Below are 23,965 nucleotides of genomic sequence, written 5' to 3' on the forward strand. Positions count from 1 at the left end.
CTAATTAGATACCTATCTATCTCCTCCTTAAAATGCCCCTAACGATTGGGCCTCCACAGCTGTACGTGGCAAAGAATTCCATAATTTCACTACCCTCTGGCTAAAGAAATTTCTCCTCATTTCTGTTTTAAACCGGTACCCTCTAATTCTAAGATTGTGCCCTCTAGTCCTGGACTTACCCATCAAGGGAAACAGCTTAGCCACATCTACTCTTTCCAGTCCTTTCAACATTCTAAATGTTTATGAGGTCCCCTCTCATTCTTCTGTACTCCAGTGAGTACAATCCAAGAGCCGACAAACGCTCATCGTATGTAAGCCCTTTCATTCTGGGAATCATCCTCGTAAATCTCCTCTGAACCCTCTCCAACATCATCACATCCTTCCTGAGATATGGAGGCCAAAACTACACACAATACTCCAAATGAGGCCTCACCAGTGCTCCACAGAGCCTCATCAACACTTCCCTACTTTTATACACTATACCTCTCGAAATGAATGCTAACATAGCATTCGCTTTCTTTACTGCCGATCTGACCTGGTGGCTAACCTTTAGGGTATCCTGCACAAGAACCCCCAAGTCCCTTTGTACTTCTGTACTTTGAATTTTCTCCCCATCTAGATAATAATCTGTGGGTTTATTTCTTTTTCCAAAGTGTACAATGGCACATTTCTCAACATTGAATCTCATCTGCCATTTCTTTGCCCATTCTCCTAAACTATCTAAGTCTCTCTGCAACCTTCCTGTTTCTTCAATACTCCCTACTCCTCCACCTATCTTGGTGTCGTCTGCAAACTTAGCCACAAAACCATTTACTGCATCATCCAAATCATTAATGTACAAAGTAAAAAGAAGCGGCCCCAACACCGACCCCTGCGGAACACCACTCGTAATCAGTAGCCAACCAGAACAGGATCCTTTTATTCCCACCCTTTGCTTTCTGCCTACCAGCTGATGCTCCACCCCATTCTAATATCCTACCTGTAATCCCATGAGCTTTCATCTTATTAATTAGCCTCTTGTGCGGCATCTTGTCAAAGGCCTTTTGAAAGTCTAAATACATAACATCCATAGCCTCTCCCTTATCCACCCTACCTGTGATTTCCTCAAAAAACTCCAATAGGTTGGTCAGGCAGGATCTTCCCTTCACAAAACCATGCTAGCTTGGACCTATCTTGCCCTGCACCTCTAGGTATTCCATAACCTCATCCTTGAGGATCGATTCCAGTATCTTTCCCACCACCGATGTCAGACTAATAGGTCTGTAATTTCCTTTATGCTGCCTCCCACCTTTCTTATACAGCGGAACTACATATGCGACCCTCCGGAACCATGCCAGAGTCTATCGATTCCTGGAAAATTATCACCAATGCCTCCGCAATCTGTAAAGCCACCTCCTTCAGAACCCAGAGATGCACCTCATCCGGTCTGGGAGACTTATCTGTCTTTCGTCCATTTAGCTTCCTTAGCAACCCTTCATTTAGTGACCATCCATTTAAGTAGAGAACAGAAGGAAGGCAGTGCAGCAACAAACAAAACCATGATAATGTAACACATAATAATTGCTAAAAGGGAGAAATAAAGTGCAGGAATACAGTAATAGGATTTTGAATGGCAAAATTCTTGCACTTAAAACAGTGTAGTGTAATGTACAGAATGCATTTTATGCAAAATAAATAAAAGATGGAAGAACCAGCCAGAAGTCATGGTGCATCTTTGAAATGGTAGTAAAGCAAGAAATATAAATCAAATCTGGAGATAGATTAAAAACATTAGTAATTTGAGAGGAGTAATCTCAGGATTACTTGATGCCACACATTACTCAGTACAGGAGTACTGATGTAGAAATCCTTTGGTAATGATACCAAATTAGCGAGGTGATAAAAACAAACAGGAGCAGGCTTTTCGGCCTCTTGGGCCTGTTCCATCACTCAATAAGACGCTGCCAATCTTTTATCTCACTGCTACTTTCATTCACTGACCCCATGTCCCTCGTTTCCCTGAATATCCAAAATTCAATGGATCTCTGATGAGCTTAAATTTGTGAACTGGCATCAGAATTTTAGGGGAAATAAAACAGCTTGAATCCTTCAGGGAACAAATCTGGTGCTCCTACTCTATCTGCTTTACACTATACAACACACAGACACATGGACAGACACCCACTAACTTCACAGATCAATTTGGATGGGCAAAAAATACAACCTCTCCAACATAATCCATCATTTGGAGAACACATGTAAATTAGGTAACAGTTTAAATGCAAGATTGGAGAAGCCCCAAGCCAGAATTGGAACAAGTGTGGCCTAAGGAAACATACACTTCATACCACTCTTCAAGGCAGGTAAAATAGCGAACTTGCCCAAATAAATTAGGAAAGGAAAGTTGGCTGATAAGACAGCATGAACTATGGAAAATACTCAAACAACAGATGCTTGAAATACAGTCTGGACATATTCCAATAAGAATAAATAGTGCCATGACAAAAGCTGCAGTTCCTCGGGTAAAGAGTAATATTAAAATTGCATTAAATCTCAAAAAAGACACAAGATGAATCTTTTGCAGAAAAGTTTAAGCAGACTTTCAAAAATACAAAAGGTAATAAAAGCTAACAGATGTTACGCAAATCAATCACTGTCAAAACTCCTAAGTTATAACAAACTGCACATGGCAAGAGTGTAGTCATTCCACAGGCTTCTGCCATTTGACATGCAAAAATACAAAGAAAATTTTGTGACAAGTGAGGTCTCAACCACTGATGAGAGAAGACCTTGATTTAGAGGTCAATATCATTCAACAGCCATGTCGTCAGCCAAAAGCAGCTCAACTTGAAGCAGATTCTGACCCAGTCTGACAGATGATTCCATCTGCAGGCGTGGAGGAATGCAAGTGCGGCTCATTGTCAATGTCTGCGTTAGGGCCGGTACTTTTGGAACATTGCCTAATGTCAGGGAGCTTTGCTCATTGTTTCTGTGCTTTCCTTTGTATTATGAGGATCAGAGAAAAAGCAAAAATATTTACAGGCCAATCCCAATATCTAGAGGCCATCCTATTTCTATATAGATGCATCTTCTGGCCAAGAGTTTCTTCATGAAAGTCGGAGGTTATCTTATGATGCAAATAAGTCGGATCACAATCTTACTTTAAGTTTGATCCTCGAATCACCTTTGGATGGAAAGCAAGGCAATCAAGTTGCTAGCTCCCAGTAGATGGAAAGGCAAGATCTTTGTGGTTCTAGGCAAATGCTTCTGCCAAATATTCAACTCCTTAATGCCTTGGCAAATGAAACAATCCATGCTTGCATGCAGCAAAACTTGGCAACATTCAGGTATGAGCTAATATGTGGCAAGTAAACATCCATTATTACAAAAGTGCCATGTAACTACAACTAAAGAGTGTCTCACCACCTATCCTTGATATTTAGTAGCAATTCAATCTTTTAGTCTATAATCATCAACAACCCATCTACAGAAAAACTTGCTTTAACGCATCTCCTCCTCCAAAACTAAAGATATTAAATTCTTAAAAAATACAGCTAGACGTGGAATTAAAACTTTGCATGCAAAGAAACAAATAAACAGCCAATGGTCACTAAAAGTTCACGAAGGAGGAAATACAAAGGACTTTTTATACTGATAGAGTGTCTTCAAACTCTCCATAAGCTTATTTCAACTGTGTTGTGATATCATTCTGCAAGTTCTCCCTTAACAAAACCAGAATGTGATCTTATCCTACATTCCATGAAGAATTGCATGTGAACAGGCTGGAAGGATTGGGCACACCACTTCTCCCCATAAAATCCAAGCTTGACAAAGTAGTTGAAGCCAACTAGCATCTGTGAGACCATATCCCAAGGAGTGAATGCCTTCACAGCAGGAACCAAAAACAACAGTTATAAAATGTTATGTGGATCAGATTCCGAAAATAAATGTAAATATTGTACCTTAGAGTCCTTTTCTGAAATAGTATTCCTCTTCCAAGTCCAACAGGATGTTCTGCCACCACTTCTGAAACAAACAGAAATGTGTATATTGTTTGTCTTCACCTTGCTCTTTCATCACCCCTCCTTTTTCCTCCAATACCACCATGCATTTGTGAACTTATTGTATAAAGTCATGTAAATATGAAGCCAAGCCAGCATACAATCAAGAGCCTCCACTAAAAAATACTGGCCATTGTTATTGAGTTAGGAGGATGTTACTCATTAATTTTGTCTTTCTTCCCCTTGATCCTCCCTCTCACTTCACTTTCCAGCCCTTAGTTCTCTCATTTCTTTGTCAAATATTACATGATGGTTTCACTTATCATTCAGCTTTGCTGTAATGAATACTGTGGGCTATATGGCTAGATCTTAATTTCACATATTATTTCAGCTAATTTTAAACAGTGAAATGAGTATTCCATACAATTGAAGGAATGTTCCGCTTAAATTATTTTAGGGTAAAACCACCAAAAAGCGCTCCCCTGAATATTGCACATTACAAGTATACAAACAACTATGTAAAACTAGTAAAATATTGTAAAGACTATTGTACAAAAAAACTATACAAATAACAAATACAAATGACTATTTTGAAGGCTACTCCAGCAGAGATTCAGATAAAATTATTTTTATATTTATTGTATCTGTACTGATGCAACACGCACACACCTACCTGACTGAATAATATGAAACAAACTTTCCACTCAGTGATTATTCTGCAATCATTCTAGAATTGTATAGTAATAGAGTGGTCAAGTTTCTGGACCATTACTCTAGAGATACAAGATTGAATCCCACCATGGCAGCCGGGAAATTTAAATTCAAATTAAATAAATCTGGAATTTAGAAACAAAACTCTTAGTAATACTAACTATGAAACAAGCAGACTGTTGTAAAAACATATTTGGTTCCGGGAAGGAAATTTCCATTCTTTGCCAGTTTAGCCTATGTGTGACTTGAGACCCATCAACACGGCTGACCCTCAGTTACTGTAGCTCCTCAATATAGGAGAACCTTCAGATGGATAAATGCCAGCATTGCCAATGAAATCACATCCTGGGAATGACTGAAGAAAATTGAATGCCATGGTACAAGGACAGGGTGGGGGTTGGGGAGTGTTGGCGGCCATAGTCTTCCTCATTTCTGCTAAATTAGTCATAAGTAGAATCATATTGACTTTATATCACGGTTATTTTGATAGATTAGATACCATACTACACATCTGAAGTGAATTCATTCCTTCAAAAACCTGTATTTATTCCTGACATGACATGAACTGATCCATCATTGCAACAGAACCCAATCGTACTACTGTAAGACTACCAGGGGAGTTCTCTTGATCCCGGCCATTAGTATTTAGCTAATGGAGTATATTTAGCTGTCTTATTCCTCCATATTACAGTTTATAGTCCCAAATACACTTAATTGTGAAACATTGGGACATCCTGAAGATATACACCCTTTTTAAAAAAGTTATTTCCTTCATTGTATTGAAAATGCTATCTGATATTAAACATCTTTCTCAGAAACACACAAGAAAGAGGGGATTTTGAGGCTTTGAAGTTTTTGAAGTTGGTAATTTACTTTTAAAATATGAAAAATGGATAACAGTCAACAGGAATATCAATCCCTATTGAGGTGATGTTTATAATTTAAATGCAATAAATTTTTATCCCAGTTTCATTGTAACTATTTCAAGTTTCATTGGTTTAAATTTGACTCAAGTTACTCATAGAACTAATAAATAGGAAAGAGTACTGAAGATACTATAGTTAATATTTAATAATTTAAGCACTTAAATCATTCACTGGGATTTATTGAGTGCTGAATAGGCATTGTTTAATGTCAATTATCCACTTCAATTGTTTTTGTTACTGTACATTAAAGCATATTCCCAAATCATGTCTCACTGCTGAGTTCTCAGAAGTATTAACTGAAAGGGTTGATGTTGTGTATGTGGTCTTTCAAAAAGGAGTGACAGAATTACATAATAAAATTATTAGCAAGATTAAAGTTTGCGACTAATTGGAGAACGGATGCATTGATACAAATTGGTTGTTTCAGAAATTGTTTAACAAGAGATGGGTGTTACTGATAAGGCCAGCATTTATTGCCTATCTTTATTTGTTCCAAGGTGGTGGTAGGAGCAGGTTTCTTGAACTGTTGCAGTCATTGTTGACAAGTACTCCAACAATGCAGTTGGGTGTAGTGTTCTGGCACGTGGACCAGTGATAGTGAAGAACAATAATAGATTTCTAAATCAGGAATGATGGGTGACTACTTCTACTTGCAACACAGGAGGAGGACATTTAGCCTATCAGGGCCATGCTGGTTCAAAGGGGAATAAGCTCATTACTTCTATTCCCCTTCTTATTTCCCTGTACTTCTGTACTTATTATCTCACATATGCCCATCACCTCCCCTTTGATTCTTATTGCCATTTATTCTATGAAAGGGTAATTTACAGTAGCCAGTTAATTTACATGAGCTTGAAGGGAACTTGAGGATGGTAGCATTTCCATCAGCTTGCTGCCTTAGCCCCTCTACATAGTAGAGGTTGAGGGGTTGGGAAATGATGCCAAAGAAATCTGGATAACCTTTTGCACTGCACTTTATAGTTAATAAACTTTGGAAAATTATGCCGAGTATATCCAAGTCTTATGTCATTAATAGCCAAAAGGAGTAGTGGTTTGTATTCCCACACCTGGAGGAAAACAAATGCTGTATACTTCCTCCAGTCCAAGAAATAACTGCTTACTACTGTTCTCTGTCTTCTGTTCATTGTTAGCCAAAGCCAAGTCATCCCACAGCTCAGTTAACAGATTGGCTCAAGACATATCACATCCCATCCAGTCACAAACAGCGGAAGATGACTAAATAGCTAAAAGGAGGAAGTGGCTCCAATAACAAGCCCATTCTCAACACTGGTCGAGCCCAGTGCAAGTGCAAAAGTCAAGAAAGAAACAAATTCGAGGAATAGTCTATATAAACAAGGAAGGTGTGCTATTTTTTTTAAATCAAACATTGGTAAAGTTCTGGGCATCGCACTTTACAAGACTGTGAAGCCCTTGGTGCAGGTGCAGAAGAGATTTAGGGCAATGGTATGAGGGGTTAAGTTTTTCAGTTATCTGCAGAGATTCAGAAAGCTGGGACTGGTTTCCTTTGAACTGATGGTAAGAAGAAATTTGAGAGAATTGTTCAAAATCACAAATAGCTTTGATGGAGTAAGGTGAAGACAAAGCACAATTCACTTTATTTTTCTACATTAGAAGCATTTTTGTTTTACCCGTTAAACTATTAAATACTATTCAGGCTTAACTTTTTATTTGAGTCAAGAACTATTTCAATCTAAGTACCTTTCTGAATGTCATAGGTACACCTTAGTTACTGACAAAACACCCACTCTGCTATTGAATTGAATAAATAGATGCAGGGTCTCATTCTGTCAGTTTTGAATAATTATAGCTATCTTAAAGTAAAATACTGTATATATTATTCTCTTAATTCAACTTCTCTTTTTCTGTCACTTTCTACACCTTGTTTGATTTCAAGTTCATTATTCCAGGGTAGATTTCCTGGTTTGATAGCTGTAATGGATATTTTGGAATCCTTCAAACTCATTGCTTACAATGACACGTGGATGTTTTCCCTGTTCATTCCGGTCAAAGTGGCCTACCATTTTACTACCCACTAACACCACCATGCTGTACAAAATCTCATGGTAAATGAATGGACAATGGCAAGTTTAAGGAATGATGGGAACATCTTATGCAGCCTTTAGTAAGTTCTCATTCATCAAGGCAGAAGAGCAGTTTATGAACAGTATCTTAATAGATTCATTGGAACACAATTGTTACCATGTATAATGAATTATCAAAGTCATCCAATACACAACTTACTGCACATATTCGTTTGCGATTCTTTCTTTGCCAATTTATATCTTGAACTTGAAAGTCAGCTCAGTTTGGCATACTCCTAATTTTCAGCTCTATCTTAACTACCTATTCCTACACAATTGTGCAGACTTAAACATGCAGTGGAATCAAGGAAGAGTGCTCAGTGCACTGAATGCAAAACAATTACCAATGAGCAATACATGGTATTAATCTACACAGATATTAGGAGGCAAGGAGTTTTATACCTACAAAGAAAAAATGATAAATCTACTTTTGTAAACAGTAAATAGAGATAAACATTCATTCACATATACACAGATAACAAGTATATTATTCATAGACACACACGACCTCGTACAAAAACATTTACAAATGCTCAGATACACAATACTGAATTCAATATAAATCTTAATTGCACATGCATGTAGCTGCCTTTTTGCTGTGCTTTACACAACTTACTTCTAAATGTATTGTACTGCGTTTGCACAATTAAAAAATCTTTCTTTAGAATGGGCTGGATGTGCGTAAAATTCAAGTGACGCTAGCAATACTTAAATCTGATTCAACCCCCTTTCAATACTACGTACAATAAAGATACACTAATTCCCCTCCCCCCTCCCCCATTTCCACAAAAGCAGACGGCAACACAGCAATCCTTTGATAAGAAAAATAGATCTAGAAGCTCAGAATTAAACATTTGGAACAGAATTAGATACAGTGTAATCTAATTGCTGATAAAAGTGTACACCCGAGATTTAAGCTAATATACGTCTATTGTTTCCCATTGCCCTTGAAAGAAGAGGGAAGGGGAAGGAGCGAGGAATAAAACAAGAGACAGTACAGAGAAGGGGCACTTTACCGATAATTGCTTTAAAGCATATTTTTGGTACTTACCTTGGCCACGACATGTTACTGTTCGTGCATAACCAGCGATCCATGGATTTCTGAACATGACTGCAGAGTTCGAAGGCTTCAAGTGACAAGTAATGGCTAATTTTATACCAGACACAAAGCTAGGCCTGTCTACACAGTAACGTGTGGAGATTTTTTGCATGGAACAGGACTGAAGCTGTCAAGCCAGCAACGGCTGCAGGAATAGGCTAGGCAATAGGTTGCAGTTTAAAGCAGCTCAAGCTACTAATCAGATTACAGACAGAAATTAGGGTACAATGAAATTCTAAAACAGTTTAGATGACAGATCAAGAGATTATAATGAAGTACGGGGTACTGCAAATCTGTGACCAAGTCACAACATATGTTACTGTGTGGCAAAAAAAAAATCGACATTGCAGCTTCCAAATACTGGGAAACCAATCAGCTCTTAACAGACAAAAAATTCTTCTCATCTCCAACTAATCGCAAACTGCGAGGAATGCACAACTAGAACACAATATCAGCTCAAAAATCAGCCCATGCACAGACAAATTGGTAATATTATGTTAAACACAGAGCTTTGCATTTGTCATCTAAAATGCTGAAATCACCATGATTTATCATGAGCACTGGTTTCTCTTGTGGCAGACGTACAAAAAGTAATGGACCTGCTGGTTAGGAAAGTACTAAAATATTTTTAATTCCAAACAGAAGCAGAGCTAAAGTGGAGGCTACAATTTTCCACACACTCAAACTGACAAGTGTAATGTACCAGTATATTGCAGATTATGCCTGCACATCAAAGTCACTTGCTCTCCTTTTTAAAGGGGTTGACATCCATTGACCAATAATAAAATTGAACATTCACAGCACCTGTAATGGACATCTTTTTCAAATTTGGCACATTTGAATTTTAACCTAATGATGGTCAAATTTTGTACATGCTGCAACATTTTGATGCAGCTACAAGAGGGCAGAAAATGGGATAAATTCTCTCTAAGTTTACTGATGACACCACTGTTGTTGGCAGAATCTCAGAAGGCAAAGAGGTGGCGGACAGTAGTGATATAGATCGGCTGGTTGAGTGGTGTTGCAATAACAACCTCGCACTCAACATCAGTAAGACCAAGGAATTGATTGTGGACTTCAAGCAGGGGAAGTTGGCAGAACACGCACAATCTTCATTGAGGGGTCAGCAGTGGAAAGGGTAAGCAGCGTCATTAGGAGTTTGAGGAGATTTGGTATTTCAGTAAAGACTCTTGCAAATTTCTACGGATGTATGGTGGAGAGCATTCTGACTGGTTGCATCACCGCCTGGTATGGAGGCTCCAATGCGCAGGACTGAAAGAGGCTGCAGGAGGGTTATAGACTCAGTCAGCTCCATCACAAGCACAACCCTCCCTGCTGTCGAGGACATCCGCAAGAGGCAGTGCCTCAAGAAGGTGGCATCCATCAAGGACCCTCACCACCTGGGACATGCCCTCTTCATGTTACTACCATCCGGGAGAAGGTACAGGAGCCTGAAGACCCATGCTCAATATTTCAGGAACAGCGTCTTCCCCTCTGCCATCAGATTTCTGAACTGTCCATGAACACTACCTCATTATTCCACTTTTGCCCTTTTTATTTTTGTAACTTGTAGTAATTTTTATGTCTTGCACTGTACTGCTGCAGCAAAACAACAAACAACATGTCAGTTATATTAAACATGATTCTGACTCCAAATGATCTTGATTATCTGTCTTTACCACTTATATAGAGTCAAAGTCATAAGAGACATACAGCACAGAAACAGGTCTTTTGGGTCACTATGTCCGTGCCAACCATGAACAGTAATCCCATTTACCAGCATCAGGTCCTTAGCTTTTTATGCCTTTGTGATTCAAGTACTCGTCTAGATGCTTCTTAAACAGAGTGTCATCTGCTTCCACTACCTACTCAGGCTGTGCGCTCCAAATTCCACCAACTTTTGGGTAAAAAGAAATCTTCCTCAGATCTCCTCTATACGTCTTCCTCATAACATTAAATCTATATCCTGTGATCTATATCCTGCTTTTAAACACCTCTTATGGGGAAAGGTTTCCTACTATCTATGACACTCATAGTTTTGTACATCTATCAGGACCCCTCCTCCTCAGCTCCAAGGAAAACAACTCAACTTGTCCAGTCTCTCCTCATAACCAAAATGCTCCATCCCAAGCAACATCCTGGTGAATCTCCTCTGCACCCTCTACAGAGCAGATTGCATAATTCCAATGGTGTGGTGACCAGAACTACAATGTCACACAGAAAAGTGCAACTACACTTAATGAAACAACTTGCACCCAAACGTACAAGTAAAGGAACAGCAGCAAGTCTCTTGGTCACTCGAGCCTGCTCTGCCATTTAATAAGAACACGGATGTTCTGACTGTAACCTCAACTGTGCATTGCATTTCACCCAGAGTAACCTTTCACCCCTTTGCTTATCAAGAATCTACCTGACACTACTTTAAAAATATTCAAATACTTTCCTCCAAAGGCCTTTGAAGGAGAAAGTTACAAAGATTCATAACTTGAGAAAAAAATAGCCTCATTTGTCTAAAGGATCAAGCCCTTATTTTAAACAGTGACCCCCAAGTTCTAGGTTCTCTCAGAAGAGGAAACGTCCTCTTCACATCAACTCTATCAAGATTATTCAGGACCTTGTATTTCATCGTTGCCTCTCATTCTTATAGATGCCAGTGGATATTATCCTAGATTATCCAATTATTCTTCATAAGACAACCCAGATAACATTCTGGTGAATCTCCTCTGCACTCTCTCCAGTACGATCACATCCTTCCTATAGTGTGGCAACCAGAACTGTACGCAGTACTCCAGCTGTGGCCTAACCAAATGTTTTATAAACTTATACCAAGGTCTCTCTGCTTTTATATTCTATGCTCTGGCTAATGAAGGCAAGCATCCCATACGTCTTCTTCACTACCATCTACCTGTGCTGTCACTGTCAGAGATCCTTGGACGCACACCAAAGTGCCATTGTTCCTCAATACTCTCTAGGGCCCTAACATTCATGGTACGTGTCCTACTCTCATCAGATTCCCCTCCCCACCCTTCCAAAATGCATCATCTTACACTTATCATAATTGAATTCCATCTACCTCTGGTCTGCCCAACTTACCAGCTGATCAATTTGATTCCATAGCACAAAACTACTCTGCTCAACATCAACCCCCAATTTCAAATCATCTACAAGCTTATTAAATCATGCCTCCTACATTCACATCTATATTTATAACTAGCAGAAAGACCCTTACCCCTTAAATATAGGTTTAGGGCAAAAGGTTATGGGTGATCTGAAGGAGAAATTTTCACCAAGGGTAGTTGGAATCTGGAAAGCACTGCCTGAGGTAGGTGGGTGGGTGGATGGATGCAAGTACCTTCACATTTGAGTATTTAGGTGAGCATTTGAATTGCTGACAGGGTGGGCCAAAAGGCCTGCTTTTCTTTTGTTGTAGGACTCTAGGAGTCGATGACTCCATGAATAAAATAATTAGTGTTGAATTTGAGTGCTCAATGGGTGATGTGTTGTGGGAATACTTGCCCCTAAGTATTTAGGCAAACATTTGAACCAGCAAAGCACAGAAGGCATGGAACAAATGCTGGTAAATGGAATTGGTGTAGATGGATTATAAAATCCGAAAATGCTGGAAACAATCAGCAGGTCAGGCAGCATCTGACTCCTCCCCTACCCCCTCGCACCCACTACTCTCCCACTGCCAACCCCCCTTCTTTGCTACCTAAACCTAACTCAATTTCTCTTTCCCAGTTTTGTTGAAGGGTCCTGGACCTGAAATGGTAACAGTTTCTCTTTCCACAGATGCTGCCTGACCTGCCAAAATGTTTTCAGCATTTTCTGTTTTTATTTCAGATGTCCAGCGTCTGCAGAGTTTTTTTTAGATTTTCGTTCGGTTTAGGTGGCTGCTTGATGGTCGGCATGGCAATGGTGGGCCAAAGGGCCTGTTTCTGAGCTGCATGACTGTGACAATTCTGAAGCAGCAATTCATCCTTTCAAACAGAGAAGAATTGCTTACATCCTTACCACCATTAATATGACTCAAGGCAGAAGTACTTATTACTTACTTGGACTAGCAGAGTTGCAGCAACAATCAAGAAGGTTGATAACATTTTGGAGTGAGAGCACACTATTTTACTATTGTGGCCAAAGCATTTTAAAATTGCAGCAGCTTCCCAAGGCTACTTGGAAAGTCTGACAAAAACTCTACCAACAAAGGGCAAGAACAAACAGCATCACATCAAGTTTCACGCCAAAAAGTGGCCTGTTTTCATTTCCTGAAATAACGTTGTGAGAACACCATCATTGTAGAAATGCAACTGTCCAAGATAAATGCACCCCTTGAACTTGTATGGGAACTAGAGATGGACCTAATTGCAGCCCTGCCAGTGGTGCCCATGCTCAGGGCACACTTAAAAATTCAAAATTCCTGTGTTGCAATCAAGCAACAGCACATGAAGAGGAAAAGTTCTCACAACTTGCCATGACTGTGGTTTATCGCACAATCATAAAACACTCTTAAAGACATGTAGCCCAAACAGTCTATTTCTTAGGCTGTAATTCTTCTGCAGCACCTGACCAGTGATGCTTCGTTTTATCTGTGAGAGATGGCAGAGCTGCATTATATTGCAGACTAATGTCATTTAATAAACACAATGTTTCAGAAACAATGAAGCTTGCCATCACATACTTTGCTGCATACATAGGGCTTCACATAATTAGGAAAATGCATTTTCCTAATTAAAAAAATATAAACTGAATATCAGTGTTTAGAAAATCCTAATAAATAACAGAAAAAGAAAGTGACAAATGATTCACCAAATGGCATAAAAGAACTGCAGGTTACAGATAGTATCTTAAAAAAAGTGATCATAACAGTCATGGGAACACTGAGGGTTTACTGTATGTACACACACACTTTAGACAGCACCAAGATAAGTTAGGTAACTAAAGAATTTAATCATTTTCCCAGGGAAAAAGTATTGGGCCACATCTCAAGAGTCTGTCCACTTATAGGCTCATATTCAAACAACTACAATCCTGCACAGCATGTCCCCAGCCTCCACACTAAGTTGCTTAGCCTAATAAGGTAACATACACATCGACTGGTTGGCTTGTGGGCCACACAGTGTTTACCTCAGCTGCCTAACAGCACACTTCCACCAGATGATCCACCTTTTAAAAGTCTAGAAGCTACGCAATTAGCTCTTTTCAACAATTGTAAAAGCTCTGTTAAGACAATGAATCATGCTTAAAGGTCCGATTTTAAATTAACATATATGCAATAGAGAGGTTTTGCAAGTGTCAAGACTGAAATATCTGACAGCAGCTGGCAGGAATTGTTAAGCATTCTTTTAACCTGGGCTATGTTTGCGAAGCTTGAATTTTCCCCATTTACATAGATTAGAACATGATACATACAACAAACTTATGATCGCGTTAATGAGGTAAGATGCAATATTAAGTACATCATCCCCTCGTAGAAATTCAATTTCAGTGCCTCAAAGGGATGATGCCAAACAAGTCATTCCAACTCAGTCAGCAGATGATCAAATGACCACATAACCTGAAGTAATATGCAGCTAGAGAAACAAAGAGATAAAATGCTTACCTATTCATTAGTTTTCAGATATTATCCAGAAATGGAAAACAACAAACCATCCATTTCTTTAGGGAGGTTCCATATCCAAATGAAACATTTTGCTTTGTAATAAATAAAGCAGTAAATAATTAAGTATTTGTGATTCACTTTAACTCCATCAACTTTAAAATTACAAAATTTGCGCTACTGTACTGCTACAATAGCATCAAGATTCTGCACTTAACAATTAGGACTGAAGCCAACTACACCCACTCTCTTGCGGATCATGTAATTCAAGTAAATTGACTACTTTAAACAAATCACTTTTTGCACCTTTGTAATCATTCATTTTAAGCTCAAAGGCTGTTTTCTACAAGTAATAAACTTATATTGGAGAAGGATTTCAGACCAACTGTACTCAAGCAGCTGTGCAATTCTTCGGAACGTTCTAACATTGCATCTGATGTTATGAGTGTGATCATAAGTTTGCTATAAATGCCTTATTCTAATCTGCTATTAAAAGGGAAAAATTGAAATTAAATGGCAAATGTAGCCCAAATATATTTAAGAATTTGTGCCAGCTGCTGTCAGATAGATCAGTTCTTTGACACTTTAACAAAGTATTTGCACTATGTGGACGTTATTACGAGAGGATTTGATTACAAGTGTAAACACCTTACTGCAATTATACAGGATCCTGATGAAACTGCAACTGGAATATTGTATACAGGTCTGGTTTTGCTTTTTGCAAAAGAGGAAGTGCAATGAAGGCTCTCCAGATTGGGATGGATGGTGAAGTGTCCTGTGAGGAGAGATTAGGCAAACTGAGACTATACACACTATAGCACTGAATAATAAGAGATGACCTCAGTGAAACGTACAAAATTCTTAAAGTGCTTCAATGGATAGATCAGGGATGATGTTTCTCTTGGCTAGGGTGTCTAGAAGCAGGGATCATACTCTCATAATAAAGGGTGCATCAACCAGGACTAAGAAAAGAAAAGAAATTTCTTCACCTGAATCTTTGGAATTCTCCATCCAAAAGGGAGCGAGACACCTCCTCTCTTTTCTTTATACTAACTACCTTCCCTCTCCACTCTCAGTCCAGATGCAGAGTTCTGAACCAAAACATGGACAATTCCTTTCTCCCCCACAGATGCTGGTTGACCCACTGAGTTCCTCTAGCAGTTTGTTTTTCGCTCTGGATGCAGAAACAAGTCTAACTAATGAATCATGCCATGAGATGACTTACCTCAGCAAAATTTGACCCATGTGTTTCGTCCCATGATTCACATTACTGTGCATTTTGCTCTGTGAAAGTATAGAACAGAGTCATAGAGCAATACAGAATGGAAAAAGGCCCTTCGGCCCAACTTGTCCATGTTAACCAAGATGCCCATCTAAACTCATCCCATTTGCCTGCATTTAGCCCATATTGCTCTAAGCAGAAACTGTTTGCCATGTAGCATTAACAGCATATAGGAACAATCATAGTCCTTTCAGTGGATAAAAACTCTAAAATTACAAAATTTGTGCTATTGTACTGCTACAATAGCATCAAGATTCTGCACTTAATTAGGACTGAAGCCAACTACACCTACTCTCTCTTGCTGATCATGTAATTCAAGTAAATTGACTACTTTAAACAAATCACTTTTTGCACCTTTGTAATCAGTCATTTTGAGCTCAAAGATGGTTTTCTACAAGTAATAAACCTATATTGGAGAAAGACTTCAAGACCAACTGTACTCAAGCAGCTGTGCAATTCTTCTTGTCACCTCAAGTCAGCCTGACCCTTTTTTCCTCTGATCTACCATTCTACAGTTGACATCTGGAAATCAATGCCTTTTCATTGCAATCAGAAAACATAGCTTGGCAAAAGATATAAATATTTCAGAGAATGACGTCAAATCAGACCATTAACTAATTTTACATGAGTTAGTATACTGGCAGAAATAAATTTCAAAGCAGCAGAAGCCGCCTCTTGATGAATGGCACCAATTAAAGGGAAAACAAGTTGAGGCAGAAATTGGGCAATGGGCTGCAAGTGGTCGGCAACGTATTATGGGTATTTAATAAGTGAAAGAAATGAAAGCAGAAATGGACAAAAAAAAATCCCACCACCCCCTACACTCTTCTCCACAATATAAACTATTCATAAATCTGAATCTTCCACGGTGCCATACAGGCAGGTACTCAATGGTATGCTCATTTGTATTTAAGAGGTGGGGAATAAGTGAAGAAAATGCACAATGCTGTAGATATTTCATATACAATATTTAATGCTCAATATTTAACTTGAAAACGCAGAGCAGATGGGGTAAAGAAGATATTGTGATTATAGAATATTGCAAAATGTAATGGAGCATGTGCACAACTGTACATGATTTAAGCCAACGTTTTAGTGCATTACTTGGAAAGATAGAGCTGTCATAAAATCCAAATGGTTTATTTATGCCCTTCAGAGTGAAAACATGTCACCCTGCTTAGCCTACCCAACATGAAACTCCAAAGGCAGACTACACGATTAACTGTTAATATCCACCAAATGACCCAGAAATTATACAAAGTTCCAGAAGGCTCTCACTTTCCAGGACAACAAGTGTGGCTTGCCACTGGAATCCACATCCTGAGAAAAAAAATGGCACAACATCATTGGCCAAAGGGCCTGTTCCTGTGCTGAACTGTTCTTTTCCCCAGGGTAAAGACGACGAATACTAGAGGACATGCATTTAAGGTGAGAAGGTGAAATGTTTAAAGGGGATGTATAGGGCAAGTTTTTTTTTAAAAAACACAGAGTAGTAGGTGCTTGGAATGGGCTGCTAGAGGTGGCAGTGGAAGCAGATTCAATAGTGGTGTTCAAGCAGCTTTTAGCTAGGTACATAAATATGCAGGGAATGGAGGGATATGGATCAATTGCAGCAGAAGGGATTGGTTTAATTTGGCATCATGATCAGCACTGACATTGTGGGTCAAAGGGCTGGTCCTGTGCTGTGCTGTACTGTTCTATGAAAAAAGGAATGCAAAAGAGAACAGGATAGGGAAATGCAGAAGTAGTAAGCCAGACAAGAGGCCAAGGAAAGAGCCAAGTCAGAGTAAATGGTAAAATCAGAGACAAAGAAAATGGATTGCAGGACAGATTAGAGACAATTATGCAAGAAATGAGAGGATATTTAGAAAGAACAAGGTGGAAGGATTGGAATGGGAGGAAATCAAAGGGAGGAGTGGGAGAGCAAAGGTATGGAGAGAAGTGGAAAATTGGGTGGTACATTGGGTGTGGGAGGGGAGCAGGTGAGGTAAAAGGAGTTTAAGCAATAATCAAGGAAGAATTGCCTTCATTCAGCTTTTAGTTTGATTCCCATCCCAACATGAAGTCTATTCCAGAGTGGTCACCTTCACACAGAACTAGGGCCCAAAGAGATAAAGTAAAGATGACATGTGATAAGACACATGGTCAGATATATGATCAGACCCCAAATGATTAGAATGGTGGGACTCTACTAAAATGACTCCCTACTGCCCTTAGAAGTGCCTCAGTCTGTTAATTGCTTGCATTAAAACCACAAAAAGGGAAAAATAATGGACTGCTGCAAGACTAGGTGGTCACTAGCTTTTTGGGACAACAAGGAATTGACAATAAATGCCAGCTGCTTGCTAACAGATTAAATTTACTAATGAGCTCAAAGCTAATGTGATTTGTCTGTGCAAGAATACATCTCATTGTACCAGAATGACATTTTTTGTCACAGTTGTGCTAATTTTCTTGTACAAATTTATATTGGTAATTGGGTTATTATTGTCACATGTTCGGAAATACAGTGACAAGCTTTTATTTGCATGCCACCAAGGCAGATCATTCCATACACAAGTACATCGAGGTAGTACAAAAGGAAAGCAAAACAGAATACAGAATATAGCATTACAGTCACAGAGAAAGTGCAGTGCAGGTAGACAAATAAAGTGCAAGGGCCGTGACGAGGTGGACAGAGAGATCAAGAGTCCAGTTCATTTTATTGCTTAAGAGATCTGTTCAAGAGTCTTAGAACAGCAGGATCGAAGCCTGGTGGTACATGTTCTCAAGCTTTTGTATCTTCTGCCTGATGGAAGGGGGGTGGAGGGTGTGGGAGAAGAGAGAATGACCGGAGTGGGAAGAGTCTTTGATTATGTTAGCTGCTTTCCCGAGGCAGCAGGAAATGTAGATAGAGTAAATGGAGGGGTCGCTGGTTTTCATGATAGGCTGAGCTGCTTTCACAACTCTCTGCAAACTTTTTTGTGGTCTTGGGCAGAGCAGCTGCCATACCAAGCTGTGATGCATCTGGATAGGATGCTTTCTATGGTGCATCTGTAAAAATTGGTGAGGGTCATCGGGGACATGCCAAATTTCATCAGTCTTCTGAGGAAGTAGAGGTGCTATTGTGCTTTCTTGAAATTATATTCACAGTAATTACAATTTCTTTGACTAACCTTACTATTTACAGCATAAAATTGGCAAGGTTTTTGGAGAAATACATGATACAATCTTAACATTCTTTCCTCTCAAGGACCACAGGTCTCAGAGATGGGGCCAAAACTTTCTTAATGTTCTTTAGAAACCGACATGGCACTTTCTTGAAATATTGAAATTATTGTGGCTAAAGACAGCTCCACTATGCTTCCAAATAAGGTGTTTCAGGATTTCAATTCAACAGTGAAGATATTTCCAAGTGAGGATGATATGCTACTTGAAAGGAAACATTCAGCTGCTGGTATTTCAGTGCCCCTGCTTGCCTTTGTCCTTCTGGGTGGTGGAGGTCATGTGTTTAGGAGTTTCTAGCAAAGTAGTCTTGGCAAGTTGCAAAGCTGGTGGAGGAAGCAAATGCTTAGGATGGTGGATGGGCTGCAGATCAAATAGACTGCTTTTATTCTGGATTGTATTTAGATTTCTATATTATGTTGGAGCAGAATTGATCCAGAAAATTACCTGGTGTACCATCATAATTCTAGTTTGCTTGAGAATTGTAGAAAGACTAAGTCAGGAGTTGATAATTCCATGCAGCCTTTGACTTGCTCCTCTTGCTACAATAGTTTCATGGTTGACCCTAATGACTTCTTGGTCAGTGGTATCACTAGGGTACTGATAGTGGGGAGCTTGACAATAGTAATTGGCAAAGGTGGTTAGACTCTTTCTTGATGAAGATAATCATTGCCTTGCACTTGTGGGATCTGATTATTACTTGCCATTTATCCCTCCATACCTGAATGTTGTCTTGAGTCTTGCTCTATGCCAACATGGACTCCTTCATTATCAAGGGAACTAAGAATGGAACCGAATATTGAGTAATCAGCAAACATCCCCATTTCTGAACTTATAATGCAGGAAAGTTCTTCAAAGGAGCCTCAGACATCACCTGAAGGAACCCCTTGTGGTTGAGAAAATTGCTTTCTAACAACCTCAGTGGTATTTTTGTTCTAAACATGACTTCAGCCAATGAAAAAGTGTTTTCCTTGATTCCCACTGACTTCAATGTTTCCAAGTTTCCACAATTCCACATTTGATCAAATGTTAAGCCACTCAACTCATCTCCAGAACTAAGGTATTTTGTTTATATTTGAATCAAGACTCCAATGTGATCTGGAGTTAAGTGGTCCTGGCAGAAGTCAAAATGAGCATCAGTGTCCAAGCTCAGTTGTAAACGTTGAATGTTCATCAACACATTCCCTCACTTGCTGATTACCGAGAGAAAACTGGGCAGCAATTGCTCAGATTAGATCTTATGTTTTTGTAAGTAAGATTATATAGGAGCAATTTTTCCCCACACTGTCAGTTAGATGCCAATTTTGTAGCTGAACTGGAATACCTTAGCTAGGGATGGAACTACTTCTGGAGAACACATTTTCATGCATTTCAAATGGGATGTAGTCAGGGCCGATAGCTTTGTGCACCAGATGCAGTAACGTCTTGGTATTGTATCAAGTGAATTGAATTTGGCTGAAGACTAGCTTCTGCAATGAATAAAGCAATAGCGGGACTTCAGGAGACTGCAAGATGATCACTCTGGCTGAAAATTGATGCAAATCCTTTAGCTTCTTTGGCATTCACTTTCTGGGATCCACCGTCATGTTCAAAAATTCCATTCTATGGAGCCTCCCACTCTTTTAATTTCTCACCACCATTCATAACCAATGTAGCAGAACTGACAAAGCACTGAAATGATCTGTTGACTGTGGGATCACTTTAACATATTGCATACTGTAGAGAGAGGTAAATGATGTGTCATGAGGTCTCAGATTGCGATGGAAAGAAACTCAGCTGATATCCCACAGATGCCTAGTTTTGAGTTGTTAGATCTGTCTTCTATCCACCTTGTTTAGCATGGTGGTAGTGCCATACAATATCATGAGCAGATTCCTTGTGAAGCTAGGACTTAGTCTGCATAAGTGCTATGCAGAGAACACTGATGGAGGGATGGATCTGTGACAAGAAATTGTAGCAGCCAATGTGACATTAAATTAAACTATCCAGTAGTTCTGTGGTGTTCATTGAAGATACATTGGTCTGTACACCTGATAATTCTTCTGTTCTTCCTTGGAATATCTTGCTTCTCTCTGCTTTGAGGAGGACTTGCTTCCACTATCAATTCTGTGGATTTCAAGGTGGTTGATCAGCCCAATGTGGGATCTGGGATCTGCAAATTCTGCCAGTGGTTTGGCAGGAGGTTTTTGATTGTGGTTGGGCTGAGGATGGTGCAGTCCATCTGCCAACTAGGCTTCAGCATGCTCCTAACAAAGACTAGACATTCTCAAGGTCATCCTGGATGTTCCTTGACCAATCATGAGCTGGGGATTCTTATGTCAATGGGGACGTTACACTTCAAGGAGACTTTGAGATATCCTCAAATCACTTCTACTGTCCTGCTGGTAACCTCTTGTCACAGCAGAACTCGAGTGCTTTGAAGTAACTTGTTGTATGTGGTCTGTATCTCCAACTTTTCTGGAGTAGTGCCATAGGAGCTTTCATGACCACTGCGGGGCTGTCAAGGCTTGTGATGCTGCCACATTCTTAGTCTCTTAATTCTCTCTCTTTCCGTTGTTCTGTTGTTTTCACTTTAGCATTTCTTTTTGCACTACCTCAGATTGCACTACTATCTTTACACCATTCTGTTGTTTTATGAGCCCTCCTTGCTGTATTTATGGTTGTATTTATTATCATGTTTACTGTTGACTCTATGAGCTTCATGCAAGCATGTAATTTCATTGCACCCTGGTCTACATGACAATAAACTAATCTAAAGTGATACTTAACACATTCAACGATGCAGCACTCCATCAGCGCTGAGCTGCAATTGCCAAGCTTTCTAAACCTTAATTTCTAGGATCGTTTTTAAATAAATCTGGCAAATTCATTCACTTTTAGCTCTAATTTTACAATTTATCCTAAAATTTGTGCATACTTCAATTTATTTGACTAAACAAGTCAGGCACCGTTGCTTGAATATCTAAGAGCTCTTGTGTGAACCATTTCTGTGTTATCATTCCCTGTTAATTTGCATCTGAAAGGAAATTGATATGGTGACAATGCAAGTTCAAGCCATTATCATCTCAGTAATTATCAGTTTACCAATGTCACCTTGAATATGCTTATCATACAATGGTAAATTTCTTTCCACAACAAAGAGCAAATGCGCTGGAGTCCTGGGCAATAACTCAATGAAACAGTGCTGCCCTAAATAATCTGAGTTTTGTACGTAATTTATGATACCAAGTATAATAAATCATTGCACATCACACACTAAAAGTGTGGGAAATTTATCAAGGTTATATTCCATTTCCTGCTGATGTCTCAGCCAGTATCAATTCCTATCAAATAGGTCTTGTCATAATAGTTTCAGGAACATTGTTTAAAATCAGTGTACTCCCCAGCAAGCTTGTCCCAAAACCTTTGCCTCAAGGGCGACAGTTGGCAGCCAAACAATTGCATACTTATTCTGGTATACAAAGTCAGCAGCTACTTTGCACACAGCAAGATTATCCAAACAGCCGCAAGAAAAATAGGTAGTCAATTTATTTGGCAGATGAGTATTAACCAGAAAGCAAACAAAGCCCCTAAACTGCTTCCATGAACCTTCCTTACATCTGAGGGCTCTATAATGCATGTTTTTTCCTCATCAGGTGGCTCAAAGCTGCACAGATATTCTAAACTACAGCTTGAAATTTAACTAGATGTTAAAAAAAATTACAACCTTACTTTCAGAATCAAATTGGCTCGCCCATAGAGGACAGAGGGTGGTGGTAGATGGAGTATACTCTGCCTGGAGGTCAGTGACCAGTGTTCCGCAGGGATCTGTTCTGGGACCCCTGCTCTTTGTGATTTTTATAAATGACTTGGATGAGGATGTGGAAGGGTGGGTTAGTAAGTTTGCTGATGATACAAAAGTTGGTGGTGTTGTGGATAGCGTAGAAGGTTGCTGTAGATTACAACAGGATATTGATAGAATGCAGAGCTGGGCTGAGAAGTGGCAGATGGAGTTCAACACAGATAAGTGTGAAGTGATACACTTTGGAAGATCAAACTTGAAGGCAGAATACAAGGTTATTGGCAGGACTCTTAGCAGTGTGGAAGAACAGAGGTATCTTGGGGTCCACATCCACAGATCCCTCAAGGTTGCTGCGCAGGTCGATAAGGTTGTTAAGAAGGCGTATGGTGTGCTGGCCTTCATTAGTTGGGGTATTGAGTTCAAGAGCTGCGAGGTGATGTTGCAGCTCTATAGAATTCTGGTTAGACCACACTTGGAGTATTGTGTTCAGTTCTGGTTGCCTCATTATAGGAAGGATGTGGAAGCTCTAGAGAGGGTGTAGAGGAGATTTGCCAGGATGTTGCCTGGATTGGAGAGCATGTCTTAGGAGGTTAGGTTGAATGAGCTAGGACTTTTCTCTTTGGAGAGGTGGAGGATGAGAGGTGACTTGATCGAGGTGTACAAGATGATAAGAGGCATAGATCGAACGGACAGTCAGAGACTTTTTCCCAGTGTGACAATGGCTAACATGAGGGGACATAATTTAAAGGTGATTGGAGGAAGATACAAGAGGGATGTCAGGGGCAAGTTTTTTATTTTTAAAACAGAGTGGTGGGTGCGTGGAACGCACTGCCTGTAGAGGTTGTGGGGGCAGATACATTAGGGACATTAATGACAGACACATGAATGATAGATTTTAGAGCAGGATAAAATGTTGGCACAACATTGTGGGCCAAAGGGCTTGTACTGTGCTGTAATGTTCTATGTTCTAAATTGATCTGTCTGGCATTGTGCAAGGTTCACGGACAATAGCTTGACTTTCCTATTCCTTTGATAAATTTGACTGATTATTTTTGAAACCATATCCTGCATGCACGTTTAATGTATTGTTTTCTGTTAAAAAGTAGCACTCTCTTCCAATAGTTATGAAGCTTGCGCACAATGACCCAAACCAAATTCCAATATGGCTAGTCATTTTCTATCACCTCCCTTCTCTTTTAAATAAACGATTCTTGATCTCACCAGCTAATTCACGATAGATTCTGAACATTAGGCTTTTTTTTAACTAGCTAATTCACAGTCACT

At 39.4% G+C, this 23,965-nt stretch overlaps 1 protein-coding gene across 1 annotated transcript in view; it reads right to left on the reverse strand.

The window, feature by feature from the left end:
• Positions 1-23,965, reverse strand: part of svila (supervillin a) — a 219,088-nt gene that overhangs the window by 130,381 nt on the left and 64,742 nt on the right. The window contains 3 exon segments of the mRNA XM_052016555.1: positions 3,942-4,005; positions 15,068-15,189; positions 15,640-15,698. Coding sequence (XP_051872515.1) covers positions 3,942-4,005; positions 15,068-15,189; positions 15,640-15,692 — 239 coding nt within the window. The 5' untranslated portion in view covers positions 15,693-15,698.

The sequence above is a fragment of the Pristis pectinata genome, chromosome 5 (assembly GCF_009764475.1).
Source record: "Pristis pectinata isolate sPriPec2 chromosome 5, sPriPec2.1.pri, whole genome shotgun sequence".
Classification (NCBI taxonomy): Eukaryota; Metazoa; Chordata; class Chondrichthyes; order Rhinopristiformes; family Pristidae; genus Pristis; species Pristis pectinata.